At 62.6% G+C, this 18,005-nt stretch overlaps 1 protein-coding gene across 2 annotated transcripts in view; it reads right to left on the reverse strand.

Moving 5' to 3' along the window:
* Positions 1-422: 422 nt before the first annotated feature.
* The window catches only part of KIAA0930 (KIAA0930 ortholog), a 39,534-nt gene continuing 21,951 nt past the window's right edge, over positions 423-18,005 (reverse strand). The window contains exons 2-11 of one of the 2 annotated variants that reach the window (XM_068971295.1): positions 11,584-11,735; positions 10,898-10,900; positions 8,768-8,884; positions 8,589-8,666; positions 8,284-8,385; positions 6,818-6,958; positions 6,128-6,322; positions 3,333-3,495; positions 2,178-2,336; positions 423-1,752 (exon numbers count right to left, since the gene is read on the reverse strand). In XM_068971295.1, the coding sequence (XP_068827396.1) occupies positions 1,712-1,752; positions 2,178-2,336; positions 3,333-3,495; positions 6,128-6,322; positions 6,818-6,958; positions 8,284-8,385; positions 8,589-8,666; positions 8,768-8,884; positions 10,898-10,900; positions 11,584-11,735 (1,151 nt within the window). In that variant the 3' untranslated portion in view covers positions 423-1,711. Of the gene's footprint in view, positions 1,753-2,177; positions 2,337-3,332; positions 3,496-6,127; positions 6,323-6,817; positions 6,959-8,283; positions 8,386-8,588; positions 8,667-8,767; positions 8,894-10,897; positions 10,901-11,583; positions 11,736-18,005 lie in introns of both variants that reach the window. The other variant, XM_068971294.1, reaches the window with a different exon arrangement.

Raw genomic sequence — 18,005 nt, forward strand, 5'->3', positions numbered from 1 at the left:
AGGGAACACTCAACCCCTGTCTCAGGACCCTGGCTGGACTCCCGGCTCCCTGAAACTCTGCTCCAGCGCTCTGGGGCTGGAAGACGCAGCTTTGGGACGTCAGATGGTCAAACCGTGCGAGGAGCTGAGATGCAGCTGAACATGGGTGAGCCGGGCGCTGTCAGAGGAGGCGAGAATGTTCGCCCTGACCTCACTGCTCGCCTTCTTGGCCCGGGTGACAGGGTTGGGATGGGCGGGGAGGGGGAGGAAAGCATTCCTATGCCCCATCACCTGAGCTGAGCTATGCGGAATGACTGGCCATCTCATCCTGACCTGGTCGTGCGCTGGAACCCTGGAGACTTCAGTGAGGTAGGTGGTATCAGCCCCATTCACAGGTGGGCAAACTGAGGCAGAATGAAATGCAGTAGCTCGCTTTTAATAACAGCATACAAAATCCGGAGAAGCCCCAAAGGAGTCCCCCGGTTTCCCAGAGCTCGAAGCAAACCCTTGGAGCGCAAAGGGCAGAAACGGACGGGAACATGAGCCCCTCCTCCTTCCCTCTCCTCCTTCAGGGGTTCACTAACCACACACCAGGGACCCTTCGGATACCCCTGAGGGCACGCACAGAGCAGCAGAGACCCAGCTGACGGCTTATCCCGTGGGAAACAGCAAGAGCGATGTTTCTGCTCCCAGGAGACTCCTGGTTCTGAGAGGAGCACGGTGTGTCCCCGCAGATGGAAACCTTCCATCCAAGCTGGAAGGAAGCCTGACCAGCCCCGGGCCACGGGGAAGCCAATGCCTCTTTGCCTCAGTGACTGGCCTGAGAGGTGGGACCGGCACACCCAGTCAAAGAAAATGAGCTCCAGGAAAGCAGGGAAGACGAGACGCTCCAGCCCCTGCCCTGGCCCCAGAGGACGGAGGCTCGGCCTGGAACCTTTCTGGGAGGACATCACCCCACGGCGCATCATCCACCCTTCCGGCGGGAGACCCCACCCTTCTCCTGTCTGGGTACGACCCCTCCCTCCTGCCCTCAGGACCCCAATCCTGTGGGTCACGCCAGCTGAGGTGCAGACAGGTCGTCTCCGGGTTGGAGGTGTGTGTATGTGGGTGATGCTCTTTGGCTGGAAGCAAAGGCCATTCTGGCAGGACGAGGGCCGGTCTTGAGCCGGGCGCAGGGTGAGGTATTCCCAGCCCAGGGCAGAGCCAGCAGACGGCCGTGCTCCCTGTGGAAACCCATCTAAAGACGACCGCGAGGAAGCCGGGAGGACAGACGATCGGGACTGACTCATTGGGTCAGCGTCACCACATCTTAAACCAGTTTTCCTTGAGCGCTGGACACGTGGCGCGGCTCCAGCCAGGTGGTCTCCCTGCTGTCTGCTGGGAGGTGAGCGTCGGGTCCGCGGGCTGGCCGCTGGCCGCTCCCTCGCTCTCTTGCGGCCTACTGGTGGGTCTGCTCCTCGGGGTGCACAGGATCCCCCCAGAGACAGGCTGAGGGTGGTGGGTGGGCGGGCGCGGGGGCCGGAGCAGGGCCAGCAGGGACGAGGAGGAGGCACTTCAGTTTGGGCTGGTGTTCGTGGGGTCGGCCCTGGCCCCAGGAGGCGGGCGGCCCCGCCTGGCTCCGGCTCCGGTGCTGGGCGGTCCCAGAAGACCCCAGTGGCGGTGGGCAGGTAGGCACTTGGCAGTACCCCAGGACTGGGCAGGGCTGGGGGCTCCGCGCGGGCTCCTCACACGGCTAGGTCATCAGGATGGGCTTCTGCCGAACTTCCAGGATGTCTAGGGTGGCAGGGGGGTCGTGGAGGAGACAGGGAAGGGTGACCCTCCCGTGCTCGAAGAGGGGCACGGGGACCGTCCCGGTGCTCCATCTGTGAGGGAAGCCCCCCAGGCGCTCTTCCAGCCCTCGGGGACCCACGGGTCTGGGCTCACCCTCCTTCTGGACAGGAACGGGCAACGATCGCGCCTGGGGCGGCTGCACCACGGGGCAAGGGCTCGGGGCTCGGGGCTCACACAGGCAGCCTGACTCCGGAGCCACGGCCCCGCAGGCCCTCCAGCACGAGCTCCACCTGCCCCTTGAGTAGCATGCCCGTGCTGAGGGTCTGAAGCCCCTCTGGGGGCAGGTGTGGGCACCTGAGCACTGCCCACAGGAGTACCTTTTAGGGGCCGTGGTTCCCCCAGAGGTCCCACTCCAAAGTCAGAGTTACCTGTTAAAATCCGATGCAGCGGCAACGTGACGTAGGTTAGGTGTGCATAGAGAAGGAAGTTCCCATCTGCCCTGTTCAGCTTCAGCCAGGACCCGACCAGGGAGCGCCCCGTGCCCGACAGGGAGCGAGACCGCAGGTTGGTGGCGTTGTGCAGGTCGGCTGCAGTGGAGATGGCGCATCAGGCCCGGGCCACGGGAGCGGAGAGTGACTCCCACCCAGGTGACCCCTCCCCAGCCCAGCTCGACCTCCGACCCAACCGACCCTCCTCCTGACTGTCCTCCTGCGGCGCCCAGCCCCCTCTGCCTTCCAGCCTGGTCCCCCCCTCGGGGCTCTCCCTGATGCCCCCGCTCCGGTCCTGGAGCGCCTCCCCTGTGGGCCCGGGCCTGTCACTGTGCCGGACCCCGTGGCTGCCCCGCTCCAGTCCTCTCCCCAGAAGGGCGCGGGGGTACAGCTGGGATGACCTGGCACCATCACCCGGCTGGTGGGCCGCCCAGGGAGGCAGGTGGGCGCTATGGACGCTTTCCCACTGGTCTGGAAGGAGCCCAGGAGGGCGGCGCTGCCCAAGCCCACTCGAGAGCAGCTCAAGACCCGGGCTGGGGTCTGCGGCCCCAGCCAAGGTCTCGTCCGACAGGCCCTCTGCCTCAGTCCTGCCGATCAGGACCCTCTAAGCTCTTCCAATGGCCTCCTGCTGCCCCTCTGATACACACGGCCCTGCCCTTACCGCTCCCACAGCGGGACCCATGCAGGGCAGAGAGGGGAGCAGGGGGCCTGAGGACCGAGCGATAGGGGTGCGATCGAGGACCGCAGAGACACCCGGGCGGAGATGCCCAGGAGGCCGCCGGGCTCAGGGAGGAGGCCAGGTGAGCCCCGAGGGACACCGCGCTGGAGGCGGCAGGGCCACAGGGCACCTCACAGAGGGAGGGGGCAGCACGCGCGCGTGCCCAGGGCCCTCCCCTCGCAGCCCCTGAGACCAGGTGCCAACTGCCGCCACGCTGAGCTGGGGCTGGGGACTCCCCTCGGTGGCCGTCTGCTGTCTGTCCACAGCTCCACCCCCACACAGGATGGGCTGGCACACAGCCCCCTGGCTCTCTGAATGTGCAGAAGGGAGTGAGGAGGCCCCGCGGGCTGGGGGGCAGCGGGGAGCAGCAGGGTCACCTCCCCCGTCGTCCTCCCGGAAGAATTCTTCGCTGTCGTTGGCCGAGTGAGACTTCTTCATCTCTGCAATCCGGTTCCGGGGCCCCTTCCTCTTGAGGGATGGGGAGAAGAAGGCGGGCCGGTTGTTCCGCTCAGGGGTCGGGGGTGTGCTGAAGGAGGTCACCTGGGAACAAAGAGCATGTCACCAGGGCGGCCCGCCAACCTGGGGGGGCCCGGCGCCCACCCGTCTCCCGCCTGCAGAGTGCAGCCAGCCTGGGGCTCGGCGGGCGCTGGCCACCAGCTCCACCCCGGGAAGAACCCGGCTGCCCTCCTGGGGCCTCAACCACTGCCCAGGGGTCATCCGAGCACAGAGCAAGCCTGGCTGCTGAATCCGCCAAACCTTCCCGACCACCCTCGACGTGAGAACCAGCTGAGGCAGGACAGCCACGCTGGCGGGGCCAAGGTCACTCAGCAGACGGTGGCCACGCTGGGGCTGCACCCCAGGGCTTCTGCCCCTAAGGCTATGCTCGTCCCTCTGATTTCTTCTCCTGGCTCTTATCTCCTGTCTCCTCTCTCCCCCAGCGTCCTTCCACAGAAGTGCAGTGGTCAAACAGTCCACCCCTCCATCTCCCGCTCTCCTCTCTTCTAACCATGCTGCCCATCACCAACCACTCTCCACACCCACTCAGGGGAGCACATGACTGGGGTCCCTGCCCTCAAGGAGCTCACAGTCTTCCGGGGGGCGCGGGAGACCCAAAAGTTGACAACCACACACTGAATGTTGGTTGTTAAAGGCAGGAAAAAAGGAAGCACAAGATACAGGTGAGCACAGAGGCAAAAGGAACCAACAGCCTGGGAAATCACGAAAGGCTTCCCGGAAGAGACGCTGCTTGAGCTGGGTCTTGAAGGACGAGTAGGAGTTCGCTAGGTGAAGAAGGGGGGGAAGGGCGTTCCAGGCAGAGGGAACGTGGCCCATCTCCTCCCTCCTCCCCATGCAAACAAGAATCTGAGGAACAAGGTGAGCTGGGACTGAAACTTCAGGAGCCCCGTCAGCCTCCTCGTCATGGCTCCGACATCCACCAGAGTCCCGGCGGCCGCTGGGCTCCAGACGGTCCTCCCACAAGCCGGGGAAGGTTTTTAGAAGATAGAAAAACAAACACCAGAAACCACAATACACAGAGTCTCCATTTGTCATGCGCTGGTTACAAACGACCCCTCTGGGAAAGGGGGGGCGCAAGCGGCAGCGAGCACAGAGGCGGGGGGCCCGAGCAGCACTGGGAGGACCCTGCCAGGCCCCTCCCCTTGACCCTAGGTTCCCCCTGCTGCTGCGGGCCTGGGGCTTTCCCAGGCAGTCTCCTCCACCCACCACGGCCACCCTGGGAGAGAAAGAGCAGCACCCCCATTTGACAGATGGGAAGATGAAGGCCCGGACGGGTCCAGTAGCCTCTCTGTCAGCAAGCACGCGGCCAGAACTGGCACCCAGGTTTGTCTGGCCCGAGCCCAGCCCACTTCTTCACAAGGGCTGTTACGCACACATTTGTTAGCCTCAGTGGGCACCTGAGGACCAAGGGGGATTAGGCTCCTTATTGCAGAGACAAACAGTCTCTGTTCCCAAGACAACAGAGGCCTCTGCCCGGAATTCTCACCCATCACCACAGAAAGAGAGCATTTGTTGTTTCTGCTCTGCTTACAAAACACATTCACTGCAGGAAACTCAAAGCAGAAAAAAAAAAAGAGATAACAAGAGAAAGAAAAGTGCCACCTGACTGCCTGGAGGGCGTGTGCTGGTGCGCTTACAGAGAGGCCGAGTGCACGCGGCTCCCTGACCGCGGGCGCGCCAGTGGGGACGCAGGACCCTCACGCTCGGGGGCCGTTTCTCCAGGCAGATGCCCCAGCCAGCCCCACCCCCGGCGGGGCCCCTGATCCCCTGGCTCCTGAGTCCCCAACACCTCGGGAGGCGGGTGTGTGTTCACCCCATTTCCGGGTGAGCAAACTGAGGCTCAGAGAGGAGAGACCTGTCCCAGCTCACGCGAGCAACAGTGCCCGGACTGCGGCCCACCCCGCAGCCCCTCCTGGAGACGCCTGGGGGGGTGCGCTCCTCCTTCAAGACCCCCGGTCTCCTCTGGAGCCCCCAACGCGGGCAACGCGGCTGACGGGCTGGGTATTTTCTTCTGCCTGAGCCCTGCCCCCGCCTACCACCCCAGAGGCTCTGGGAATAAGGCTGCCATTGAGCTCAGCTTCCCGGCCCCAGGGAGGGACAGCGGCCTAGAAAGGGCTCAGAGGCTCAGTGCTGTTGCATAAGCCATATGGCAGGGGGCAGCGCAAGGAACCCCGGCAGGCCTGGGGCTGCCCAGCTCTGCAGACAGGAAGGCTCGGACCAGCCCACGGCTGCAGCGGCCACCAGCAGTTCCAGCGCCCAGCATCTGGTTGGCAAGCAGCCCCAGCAGAGACCAGCCGGGGGGCCCCAGGGTCTTGAGGCTCCGGCCAACCCTCCTGGAGCTCATCCATCATTGTCCCCATCTCACCCCCTGGAAAGGCCGCTCGGGTGCCCACCCTCACCCAGCAGGTCCACCAAGGCAGGCGCTGGGACCCCGCTGGCTGAGCCCCGCCGCCGTGGCAGCTCGGGGCCCAGGCACTAACCTGCTGTGTGACCCTGGGCCAGTCACCTGCCCTCTCTGAACCTCGGCCTCCTCCCCAGAAGGCTGGGGACCATGACACCTACCTCACCGGGGGTAGGGGGCAGGAAGGACCAGGGAGGCGGTGGGAGGCGGGCCTCAGGGAGGGGCAGAGGCCCTCCCCGAGCTGCGCAGCCTTACCCGCTCGTGCATGGGTGAAGCCGGGCTAGAGTCCTCTTCGGTCCCACAGGGGGATGTGTCACCTGTGGACACACGGCTGACCGCCATCTCGGCATGGCCCTTGCCCTGGGGCCCCTTCATGCGCACAAACTCCATGTTGCTGTACTTGTAGAAGCCGAATGACATCTTCTGGGCCATGCGGGCTGCCACGCTCACCTGTGGGAGGGCAGATGGGGGCGCAGAGTCAGGCAGGCGGGGATGCCCGGTCCCTGGGGGCTCCAGCAGCCAGGGGGACCCTCCCTCAAGAAGCCCCTGAGGGCCTCCAGCCCCACTCTGGGGAGACCCAGCCCTGGCTGACCCGGGCTCGCCCACAAGGCGGGGGCGGTGCCAGGACCCTCGCATCCCTGTCTGACACCCTAGATGGTGGGACCAAGGCCGCCTCCCCATCCCCTGCCCCGGGATCCAGAGAGGACACCCCGGGGCAGTGTCCAGCAGCAGGAGGGCACTTGTCCACCTGGACTCCTCTCGGTCCCATCTGCCCGGGACCAAGAGTCCCAGGAGGGTATTCCCGGGAAAAGCACCACGTGACCCAGGCCCCAGCTGCCTAGGAGGGGCACTGGGGGCGCTGCAGGAGCTGTGGCGCGGGGCAGGTACAGCAGAGCTGGGCGAGGGCAGAGGGGGGCTCCTGGGCCCGGCCCACCCTGCACTCACGCGGTTGTCATACACCTTCTTGAGCGCCTCGTAGCGGATGGAGCCCTGAAAGATGACCCCCTGGAACGTGTCGGTCTTGTCGCTGGCCACCAGCTCCACGCAGACCATCTCCCCTTCCCCCACGGTCATGTCGCTGAACACCTGGGGAGGCGGGGCGTGAAGCGGACGCGGGGATGGCACCGGTCGGCTGCCCCCCGCCCCCGGCACGGCTCCCAGCCGCCCCCTCCGCCCCGCTCCTTGACCCAGAGAGGGCTGCTTGGAAACTCCCCCTTGACAGGTGAGAACACTGGGCCACAGATGTGAAGGCTTTTGCCCAAGGCCCCCAGGCCTGCCTCCACTCCACGGGGACCCGCACAGCAACAACAGCCCACCCGTGGGCAGGGGCAGCGTCTACAAGGGGCCGAGGTCATAAGCGACTCTGGGACCGGAAGAGGATGCACCCCCCCCCACCCGGTGTCCACTGGAAGGACACCAGGAAGTAGAACAGTTCACAGGGACTGTCTGGCCCGCTTTCGAGTGTCTTCTATGCCCTCAGATATGGGTGTGCAGCCCACCCGCCCCAGCCCTGCCCCGGCTGTCAGGGCCTGTGCGTGGGCACCAGCTCAGAAGCCGCACAGCCTATCTGCCTGCAGGAGGGGGCAGGGGGGGAGCGACCGCCTGCAAGGGACTGGACAGCCCACCCCCGCCAGAGTCACTGCCCATGGCTGGGGCAGGGGGCCGTGTGCAGGCTGAGCTCTGAGGTCTTCAATCTCAGCTCTGCTGTGGACGAGCTGTGTGAGTCTGGAGAGGGCGCTCAGCTCCCTGACCTGAGATGCTCAAGACGCCAACCAAATCGAGAATCGACCTGCACCCCACGCCCCACCCTTCATGAGTGCTCCAGGGGCCCCCATCCCCCGAACCCACCCCCTCTTCCCCGCCCAACCCCCCCACCCCCCTACCCCCACCGGGCCCTCACTGCGGGTGGTGGGGGGAACAGCTCCACTGCCCAGACCTCGACAGGAGGATGGCTGGACAGGAGCCTGCAGGGTGGCCAGGTGGCGCAGCTGGCTTCCCAGCACCCTGCGTTTCCCAGTCGAGTGAGCTGCCTCGGACCCCAGTTTTGTAACTTCCGGAGCCCCGCCCATCGCAGCATCCTAGGATCCCAAGGTGTGGAGGCCTCATTTAGGATTCAAGGGTGGTAATAACCATCCCTCCTGCCCGGGCAGCGATCTGCAGGACTTGATGACACCTCCTCCCACGCATGAGCTCTCTGATCTTTCAACCCTGACGCCCATTTTACAGATGAGAACACTGAGGTTCGGAGCCCGGTGAACTCATTTGCCCTCAGTCAAGGAAGCAGCAGGGAGAGCAGGAGGCCAGCCCTGCCCCTACCTCCTTCCTGAAGGCGTGTGAGGCCTGAGGGGTGACTGGGGGGGGCAGGGTCACATCCCCTGACACACGGAGCCAGACCAAGACAGAGCCCCCACCTCCTCGAAGCTGTCGATCATGAAGAAGATGTTGGGGTAGCTGATCTTGGACTCCTCCCCTTTGCTGTCCATGGGGTGCTTACTGGGGGACGCGAACACTTGCTGGAAGGAAAAAAGATTGGAGGGGGCTGAGCGAAACCCCCGCCGTGTCCTGCACCCGGGCCGGAGCCACGCGCTGGGGTGGGGTAGGCACAGATCGCCGGGGTCCCAGGGTCCCAGGCCCCCAGGGCTGCAGGGAGATTCTGTGATCAGCCTCCCCGCGGGGCAGGGCAGCGGGAGGGGGACGCTGGGCGCCCGCGGCTCACCTGGGACCTCTTCCTGTGGATGTGGATGTCCCCGCCGTCGGCTCGCGTGCACACAGCACAGGTCACCACGTAGTCCAGCTATAAGGGACGCGGGACAGGGGAGTGCAGGGCTCCGCTGTGCCCCGGGGCCTTCGAGCACCCCGCCCCCGCCGCCAGGAGCCCTGCGCACGCCCCGGTACCTTCTGCAGGATGAGGTTCAGGCAGACGCTCTCCTCCCAGTCGATGTCCGGGTCTCCGAGGCCCGGCAGCTTCTTGGAGTCCCGCCGGTACACCTCCACCTCCACCTCGGGCTCGGCCTCCGCCAGCTGCGAGGCCCAGGGCAGAGGTGAGTCCCGGTACCGGCTCCCCGCCTCCGCGTCCCCCGCCCCTGGGGCATCCTCTCCTCACTGGCCCCTCGCACGCAGGGCGTGGACTCCAATCTCCCCCCTGGCTTCTCTGGCTTCACGACTCCGGGGGTTCATCAAGAAGCTAGCCTCCCACCTAGGTCGTCCCTAGGGCCTCCCAGCAGGGCGGGGGGATCCCAGCATCCTGGCCCAGCCCACAGGCAGCCCGTCCAGCCAGCCACCCTCTACACCAGCTGAGCGAGCGGGAGGCCCTCGGGTTGCTACGGCAACTGGGTACCGGCTCGGCGGGGCGGCCGGATGAGGAGGGGGCGGGAGGCGGCCGGGCTTGCCGCAGAGAGCCCGCAGAGAGCCCGCAGTGCGCAGGCCCTGCAGCAGCGCCCACGGCGCGCCGGCCAGGGGCTTTCCCTTTCTGCTCTTCGCAGCAAAGGCGGGCTGGGAGGCTGCGCGGGAGCAGCTGTGTGATCTCCCTCCTCCCCCGCCCCGTCCACCTCGCACCTCCAGACCCGTGGGGTCTCCGCCGCCTGCTGCCTTCCAGACACCGCAGACCCACCCCGGCGGGGCCTGTCATGCGTGTGCTGGGTCACCCCTCCCTTCAAATGTCCTCTATCCACCGTCATCCCCTCGCTCTGACCTACAACATTCCGGCCAGACGCCGCCTCCTCCTCTCTGTGGGTCCCCAGCCACCCCATTCTTCCCACCATCACAGCACCAACCATTCCACATGCCACTGGCCACCCTGTGGGTCCCAGCAGACCAGGCCGGGGGCAGGGGGGCGGGGGAGTGCTCCCTGAGGCCCCAGCCAAGGCTGAGTCAGCCTGTGCTCCCAGTGGTGGGAGAGAGGGCCTGCAGAGGGCTCAGGGCAGAGGTGCGATGGAATGTTCCAGCACGCGCACAGCTGCAGAGGGCTCAGGGCAGAGGTGCGGTGGGATGCTCCAGCACGCGCACAGCTGCAGAGGGCTCAGGGCAGAGGTGCGATGGAATGTTCCAGCACGCGCACAGCTAGACTGCCACACGCTCCCAAACTCGGGCTCCCCTCACTGACCTTGTCAACACCGCCCCACCCCAACCTTCAGGGGACCTCACACACAGCCTCAGGCCTCCGGCTCCAAAACTGCTCAGGCCTGAGTCCAGGGTTCTCTCCCCAAGAGAAAAGCCAGCACTTGCCACTTCCTTTCACCTCCCCACCCCGACGCTCTGGGAACCCACAGAGCTGACCCCTCCTGAGCCCCGCCTGCCCACTGGAGCAGTCAAGGCCAGATCGGCTAAGAAAACCCTCCCTGACCAGAGCCGGGGCCTCTCCAGGCACCAACATTCAAGGCACGACCACGTCTCAGGTGCACGCAGTCCTTACTGTTGCCTCTGGCCTCAACACACTGCCTTTAAACAACCACCAAGATTTTGCACAAAAAAAAAAAAAGATCTGCAACTTAAACTTCAGCAGACGGTCAGGCCCACCGCTCGGCCACCTGCCCCTCCGCCGGGACCATCTCTCCCCTTCCTTCAAGACCCGCCTCACTCAGGTGGCCTCCGCTGGCCACTCCCCTCCCTTTCGGTCACTATAGTGACCCACACTGTGTTGGCTCCACATGATGCACTCAGGGTCCCAGCGTCCACTGGCCCCAGTGACAACCCGGTCACAGAGCCAGCTGCTGCAGACTTCAGATGGTCATCAGAGCACCCTGGCCCACCCCCCAGGTCTTCCCGCCTGTCGTGCACCCCGCCCGGACCAGCCATTTGGCTGCAGGCATGCAGGCCACCATGTCTCCTTTGCAGCAGGCACCAGGGCTGTCTGCAGAAAACTCGTCCTGCACAATCAGGCTCAAAGAGCAGGCGCAGGGCAGGGAAGGCATGAGCCCCAGCCACCGAGCCCCGGCCACCGAGCCCCAGCCACCAAGCCCCGGCCACCGAGCCCCAGCCCGGGGTCACAAGCGCTGGGGCAGGCACGCTGCAAAGACCTGTCTCCACTGCCTGAGGCGCTTTTGTATTTAAATGAAAACATCGTCTTTGTATGTTTGGCATACAGGTTGCTTCAACATTTTACAAAACACTAAATAAAGCTTCTGAAAGACATGCAAAGCTTGTTCTATTAACTTGTGGACACACTGAAACAGTGGATTAAATACCAGAGGTGACTCATGTCACCTGCGAGCCTTCGGTCTCTTTGGTAAAAAGGGGATAACAGCCCTTGTCCTGTCCAGTTGTGGGAAGACATGGGAGATGGGAGAGGCAGAGAGCTGAGCCCCCTGTTGGGGGTGAGGTGAGGGCTCAGGGGCTGGCAGGCATCACCACCATCACCACCATCACCAAGCCACGTCACCTGCCCACAGCCAGGCTGGACCCAGCCTCCGGGGTCAACGTCTTCGCTCTCCTGTTTACTTACTAAGGATGAGATGCCCGCCAGACCACCCAGCCTCTGGATGTGTCTCCTCCAAGGCACTGTAGCGATACTCATCGCTGCCTGCTGGGCTCATGGGGAACCTCAGTAATAATACCCACCTGTGTGGCCATCCCCGCCCAGCTCCTGGCACCTGGCAGGCGCTGAATGAACACAGCGTTCCCCTCCTAACGCGCGGAGGACTGCAGGCCCCCGGCCCACAAGCCTGCGGATCCCGCTGTGGGCGGGGTGGGGGTGGGGGGGCCCGGGCGCTCACCTTCCGCCCGTCCAGGGCACCCTCGCTGCCCGCGAACGCCAGCTTCCGGCGCACGTAGAAGAGCATGTCGTCCTGGCGCGGGGCCCACTTCTCCATGAAGTAGGTGGAGAACATCCACGTCCAGAAGACGATGCGGTCGTCCTTGAAGCACCCTGCGCAGGGAGGCCAGAGGGGATTGGGGGGGGCACCTGTGAGGGACCTGGGCCGAGCCCCGGCCCCTCCCTGCACCCTGCAGACCTCCGGATGTGAGGAGCCCCCTTCCCCTCACACCCCAGCCCCCACGGGGCACCCGCAGAGGCCCAAGGGTACCTCCCCAGAAGGCCCCGAGCCCTCCATCCAGCGGCGCGGCCCCGAGCCCCGCAGCACCGCGGACTCCAGCCCCAGGATGAATCAGCAGCATCGCGCGGGGAAGGGAAGCCTGGATCGCAGGGAAGGCGCCGCAGACTGTCTGGCGGGGAGCCCAGAGGGCTCAGGAGGGGAGATCCACCCAGCCGGCACCTCCCTCCCCACCCCCACCCCGGGAATCTGACTTAAAGGGACAGCTGCCCCTCTGCCTGCTGGGCTCAGCTGCAGGCAGGAGACAGGCAGCCTTCCAGCACGCCAGGCTGACTCTGCTTCTTATTATCGACAGTATTTCTTCCTGATACCTAGATCGTTATGGTCCTCTTTCCCATGCAGGGAGGGAAAAAGCCCACAGGCTCCGGTAGGAAGGCTGAGAGTTTCCGCTCCAGCTCTGCACTAGCTGTGTGACCACGGGCCAACCCAGGGACCTCTCTGATCCCCAGGTTCCTGGGGGTGAAGGCAGACACCACAGATGTGGCTGGCCCACGTGACCTAAAGAAGGTGGGCGTCTGAACAGACCTGATGAAACCGCAAGATGTGCGGCAGAGCTACTGCTTAGAAACCCAAGATACTGAATTGCTGCTGGTTTGTTTCCCTCTGCTCCCAGAGGATTTGTCTTCTGGAACCCCTGGAGGCAGGACCCTCGGGGCGGATATGGGGCTGCCCATGTCCTCACAGGTGGTCAGAACAGGGGCGGGGGGTGGAGGGGGGCGGGGCGGGGGCAGGCTCAGCCCTCAGGCCCTGGAGTTCTAAACACTCTGGCCCTGTTTACATCAGGCTCCCGCCCTTTGCGCCCAGGGGGTCCGCAGCCCACCCACACCCACACCCTGGCTGGCTCCCACGTAAGAAAAACAGAAGGGGGTCTCATCAGTCAGGGGCCCAGGCCGGCGAGCCTGATCAAGACGAAGGTCACCCATCAGCTTCGGGGGCAAAGGCCAGGAGAGACCCCCGGACTGACCACTGTGACAACAGGCAGCGCCCAACTCACACCCCTAAAGCCCCCTGCACAAAATCAAGCGGGGTGGGCCGCGTTCTTCCTAACAAAGAAGAACTCTCCCAGCACAGTTTACTGTCAGCTCCTTCTGAGCCCCCAGCCCAGCAGAAGGCCGTCTAGACTCAACGCTCCAAGACCGCCCACACCCACTGCTTCCTGGTCCCTTGGGGGTGGGGGCTACAGCAGCCACTGTGGTCTCCACAAGCAGTGGGTCAGGGCTCCGAACCCCATCACCTGCCACAGTGAGTCAAGTTCACCATCCGCGTCACTCTGGCTCAAGCGCATACCCCCTCGGGCGATCTCTTTATTCTGCAAGCAGAAGGAGCCTGGTGGTACCCACGGCACCAGGTGGGCGGCCACAGTTCTTCCTGCAGTTGCCAGGCAGAGCCGTGCGGGCCGTCTCACTGAACTTTGCCCACAGCCTGTTACTGCGGCTGCCTGGTTTCACAAGAGAAGAGACTGACTCTCAGGAGTCTGAAAAAGGGGCCCAAGATCCCAGAGCTAGAAACTGCTGAGTCCTCAGACCTGTCAGACCACACACACGCACACACTCAGGCTCTCACACACTCAGGCTCTCGGAAAACGCAATGCAATGGACCCAGATAACGGATGCAAAGCGATCGGCCGGCAGCTGGCAGCCCCAGGTTCTGACAAGGGAAGGTCCTTGGGTCTAGGGGTGGGGGTGGGGATCCTGCGTGCAGCACTGGAGTGCTGGAGACGGCACAAAATACATGCCAACGTGCTCTCCAGGGTTCCGCGTGCCGCTGGGCCTGGCCCAGCAGGTCCACACAAGGGGTCCCATTTCCCTGCTGTAAACGCTGAGCGATCGCTTTCTTCACAGCCCATCTGGCCCAGTTAGCAAGGGCGGCTGCGGCACACTGCCTGCCCGTGTCCCCCCCCGACACAGGGGCTCCTGGGGCCCAGCCCGAAGGTCACCCTGCGCTGGTGCCCCCATCCTCGACGGGCCGCTCCCGAACCACCGGCCCACCACCTCACTGCTTCTCCCGGAAAGTGCCGGAGCCCCGCGGCCGTCAGAGAGCCTGGCGAGTGCCACCCCCAGGCCCTTCCCCTCCCGGGGTGGCGGGGGCAGCTCCCCTGGACTGCATCCATGGCCGCGTCCACTCCCACCCCCGCTCCGCCCCCCACATCACAGCTACGGGGTCTGTATTTAAAGTCGGCTCCTGTCCCCCTTCAAACCTTCCCGTGGAATTCAGAATGAAAGCCAAAGTTCTGAGAAAAATCCCCGTGACAGCCCCTCTCCTCGCCACTCACCAGCCCTGCTGGCCTCCTGGGGATGCCCGCCCCTCTGCCCCGGGGCCTCTGCACAGGCAGCTCCTTCCTGTCATGCCCGCTGCTGCTCAGATGGCTCTCCTGGCTTCAGGGGCCACTCCAGGCCCCACAGTAAACGTGCCAGAGGCGCTCCCATCCCGGCTCACCTTGTTTCACCGTCATCACTACATCTGGGGTTTCATGACGGGCCCCGGCTGCACAAACGCCTCCCAGGAGTAGGGACCTGCCTGGATGACCATCTGAGTATAGTGCCCAGAACAGAGCCAGGCACACAGCAGGCATTCAATAAATGCTGCGTGAATAAACGGATTGGCCCAACTTAACAGGAGACAAACTCAGGGAGGTGGGTGCCTTGCCCAGGGTGCCACAGCACAGATGCAGCCCAGCCACCATCCACCCGAGGCCTGGGTGCCCCACGCAGGACACGGTGCGAACATGCCCTTTTCTTTCAGTCACAAGGGCCTTGACCCAAGAAAAACCTTCAATGAAGCCCCAAGACCACACACAATACAAGGGCTGAAGCGCCCCTGACTCAGATCGCCCAGGGCTCAAAGCGGTGACTCCACGGGCAGGTGGGCCAGCCACCCACTGAGAAGGCACCTGGGCACCCAGACAGGGCCCTCCCCACCCGTCTTCCCGAGCATCTGCAGCCCCTGCCTGCCCCGCAGGTGCAGGTGGGGAGACCCAGTGCTAACCTCTGAAAGGAACAAGGCTCGCTGTGGACATCACACAGATGTTATCACTAGCGTATCACTGTTTCAGTACCGATGACAAACTCAGGAGGAAGAAAACTACTCTGTCGGGGAGCCCCCTCGTACCCCGCCTGTCACCGGTGAGACGCCAGAACCACTGCCAAGAGTGGCTGTGGGCGCCACACCCAGAGACGCAGGCAGGACAGACAGGTGGGACAATCAGGCAGAGGCCAGACCAGGGACACTCAGGATAAAGCAAGAAGAGAGGTCGCGAAAGTCAAGACCCCCCTGCCACCCTGAACACTCAGAATTTCCCTTCTGCCCAAGAGAGGCACAGCTGAAATCAAAGGAGACATGAAAACCAGGGGAGCGCAAGTCACAATAAATAACTGTCTGTATATAAAGAATTCACAGCGTAGCAAGTTACGAAGGAAAATGCGCAAGAACGCAATAGATAAATGAGCAAAATACCCAAACAGGTAACTACCGAAAAGGAAACAGACCCACTTGGCAAAATGTGGGAAAATATTAATCTCACTAGCAATTAAAAAAAAATCACACCGAAAGAACATGTTGTCATTAAGCAGGCAAATTTGCCTTTTATAAAAATACCAGGGGACTTCCCTGGTGGTCCAGTGGTTAAAAATCCACCTGTGAACACAGGGGCCATGGGGTCAGTCCCCGGTCCGGGAACTAAGACCCCCACCTGCTGCGAGGCAACCAAGCTCGCCTGCCGCAACTACTGAGGCTTGGGGGCCACAGCCCGTGTCTGCAACAGGAGAAACCTGTCCCCTGCAACTGCGGAGTAACCCCCGCCCGCCGCAACAGGAAGAGCTCTCGCACAGCAACGAAGAGCCACGCGGCCAAAAAAATAGAAAGAAAAGAAAAAACAATCACCTAGGAAAATGGCAGATTTTGTAAAGCTAAACGTGTATTTACCGGCGATTCAGCCGTCTCCAGGTACTTGCCCAAGAGATGCGAAGCCTGTGTCTGCACAGACACCGGTACACAAACATTCACAGATGCTGTGTTCCTAAATGAACCCAAACTGGGAACCAGGAGGAGACGCGTACGGAACGTGGCGTAGCCACTCGGTGGCCTGTTACTGGTGATGAGAACAGACTACCGATCAACACAGCACCGAGGATAAATCTCAGAAGCATCACGCCGAGTGAGGAAGTCAGACGTGGGGAAACAGCGGCACACTGAAAGGCCCATTCACAGGATGCTTCATCAAAGGCGAAACTGGAGGCACAGACAGCAGACTGGCCGCCCCGAGCGCGCTGCGCCATCAAAACTCGCCCACTTACTTACTTGACATGGACTTTACTTGACATAAACCATGCTCCGGTAAAGTTGAGAAGAAGCTACGGTGACCAAAGCTGGCAAGAACACTTTGAACTCGGAGCTCTTGTGAGAGAACAGAAATTACTGTGTCCTTTGTGGAAGGCAAACGAGCATCTTCCCGCTTATGAGACTCTATCTTATGGCAAAGAAAAAAATGGGAATAAAGAAGTGCCTTATGCACAAAGACATTCCATATGCATTAATGACAGCAAATAACATAGCAGTAGTCATAACAGGAAGGAGAAAAAGAAAATAATATTCAGTAATCACTCGCGCTTAAATCTCGGTAGAGTCTGCTGTGTGTACTAAAGCGAATCGCCATCACGCTTTTAGGAATGCTGTGAAGACGCGCAGACAAGACAGGCATGTGCCACGGCGCCTGGTCACAGAGCAGATGCTCACACCCTGACCACAGCTGCTACACCACGCGGAGCCCTGGGCACACACCGGACGGAGACACGTACGGCTGACGGAAACAGGCACCCCTGACGGAGACAGGTACGCATGACGGAGGCATGCACGCATGACGGAGGCACACACCCCCAATGGAGACACGCACCCCCGATGGAGACACGCACCCCCGACGGAGACACGCACCCTCGATGGAGACAGGCACCCCTGATGGAGACACGCACCCCCGATGGAGACAGGCACCCTCAACGGAGACAGGCACCCCCGATGGAGACACAAACACGAAACACGTACACTTGATGGAACATGTACCCCTGACGGAGACACGTACATCTGATAGAAACAGGTACGCATGATGGAGGCACGTACGTACCCCTGACAGAGACACATACCCCTGACAGAGACACGTACCCCTGATGGAGACACAAACACGAAACACGTGCACTTGATGGAGACACATACACTCGATGGAAACACGTACCCCTGATGGAACACGTACCTCTGATGGAGACACGCACCCCTGACGGAGACACGAACATGAAACATGTACACTTGATGGAAACACATACACCTGAATGGCAGGAGCTGCTGAACCTCACAGGACATATGCTTGCTTTTTTTTTTTTTCACTTTTAACACTTTTAATAGTAAGATGATACCACTTTGGCCCATGAACGTATCACTTCTGATGAGTGTCATGAAGCTCATTCAAGAGAGAGAGGGAGACAAGGGTGGAGAAGGGGCTCCCTGTTTTCAGAGGGAGCAGAAGAGGGAGGGAGAGGAGACAGGCCAAGTCCAGAACTGGGAAGGGCCAAGGTCAGGGTGAGGGCTGACTGGCGGAGGCGCAGCGCAGTGTTAGGCTTTGCGGCCAGACGCCCTGAGCTCAGGTCCTGGCTCTCTGCTCCTCCCCATCTGGGTGATCGGTTCACTGAACCCCTGGGGACCCCAGAGAGTCCCTCTGTCAGAGGGGTCTAACCTGCCACTCTCCCAGAACCAGCGGCGAGCTCGGGGGTGGGGAGAGGGGCCGTTATGGAAAGTCCTCTGCACGCTGTAAAGCTCTGTCCACGTGTGTATTGGGGGGGGGGGGGCTCTGCACTGCTGCCCTGCACATCTGGCTTGCTCCGATGAGGTGATGACTCCCCAACCGGCAAGTGTCCCTGAACCACGCGATGTGCTAATCGTATGAACAGACACAGGGTGGCTGGCCTCCATGTGGCCAGTGCTGTGGAATCAGTGCCGGCTCTCTCACAGGTGAGCCCCTTTCTCGCTTCATCCTGTCCCAAGGCCTGTCCACCAAGACGTACCTTGGGTCAGGAGCCCCGGGAGCCGCCAGGCCAGCAGAGCTC

The sequence above is a fragment of the Capricornis sumatraensis genome, chromosome 4, assembly GCF_032405125.1.
Source record: "Capricornis sumatraensis isolate serow.1 chromosome 4, serow.2, whole genome shotgun sequence".
NCBI lineage: Eukaryota > Metazoa > Chordata > Mammalia > Artiodactyla > Bovidae > Capricornis > Capricornis sumatraensis.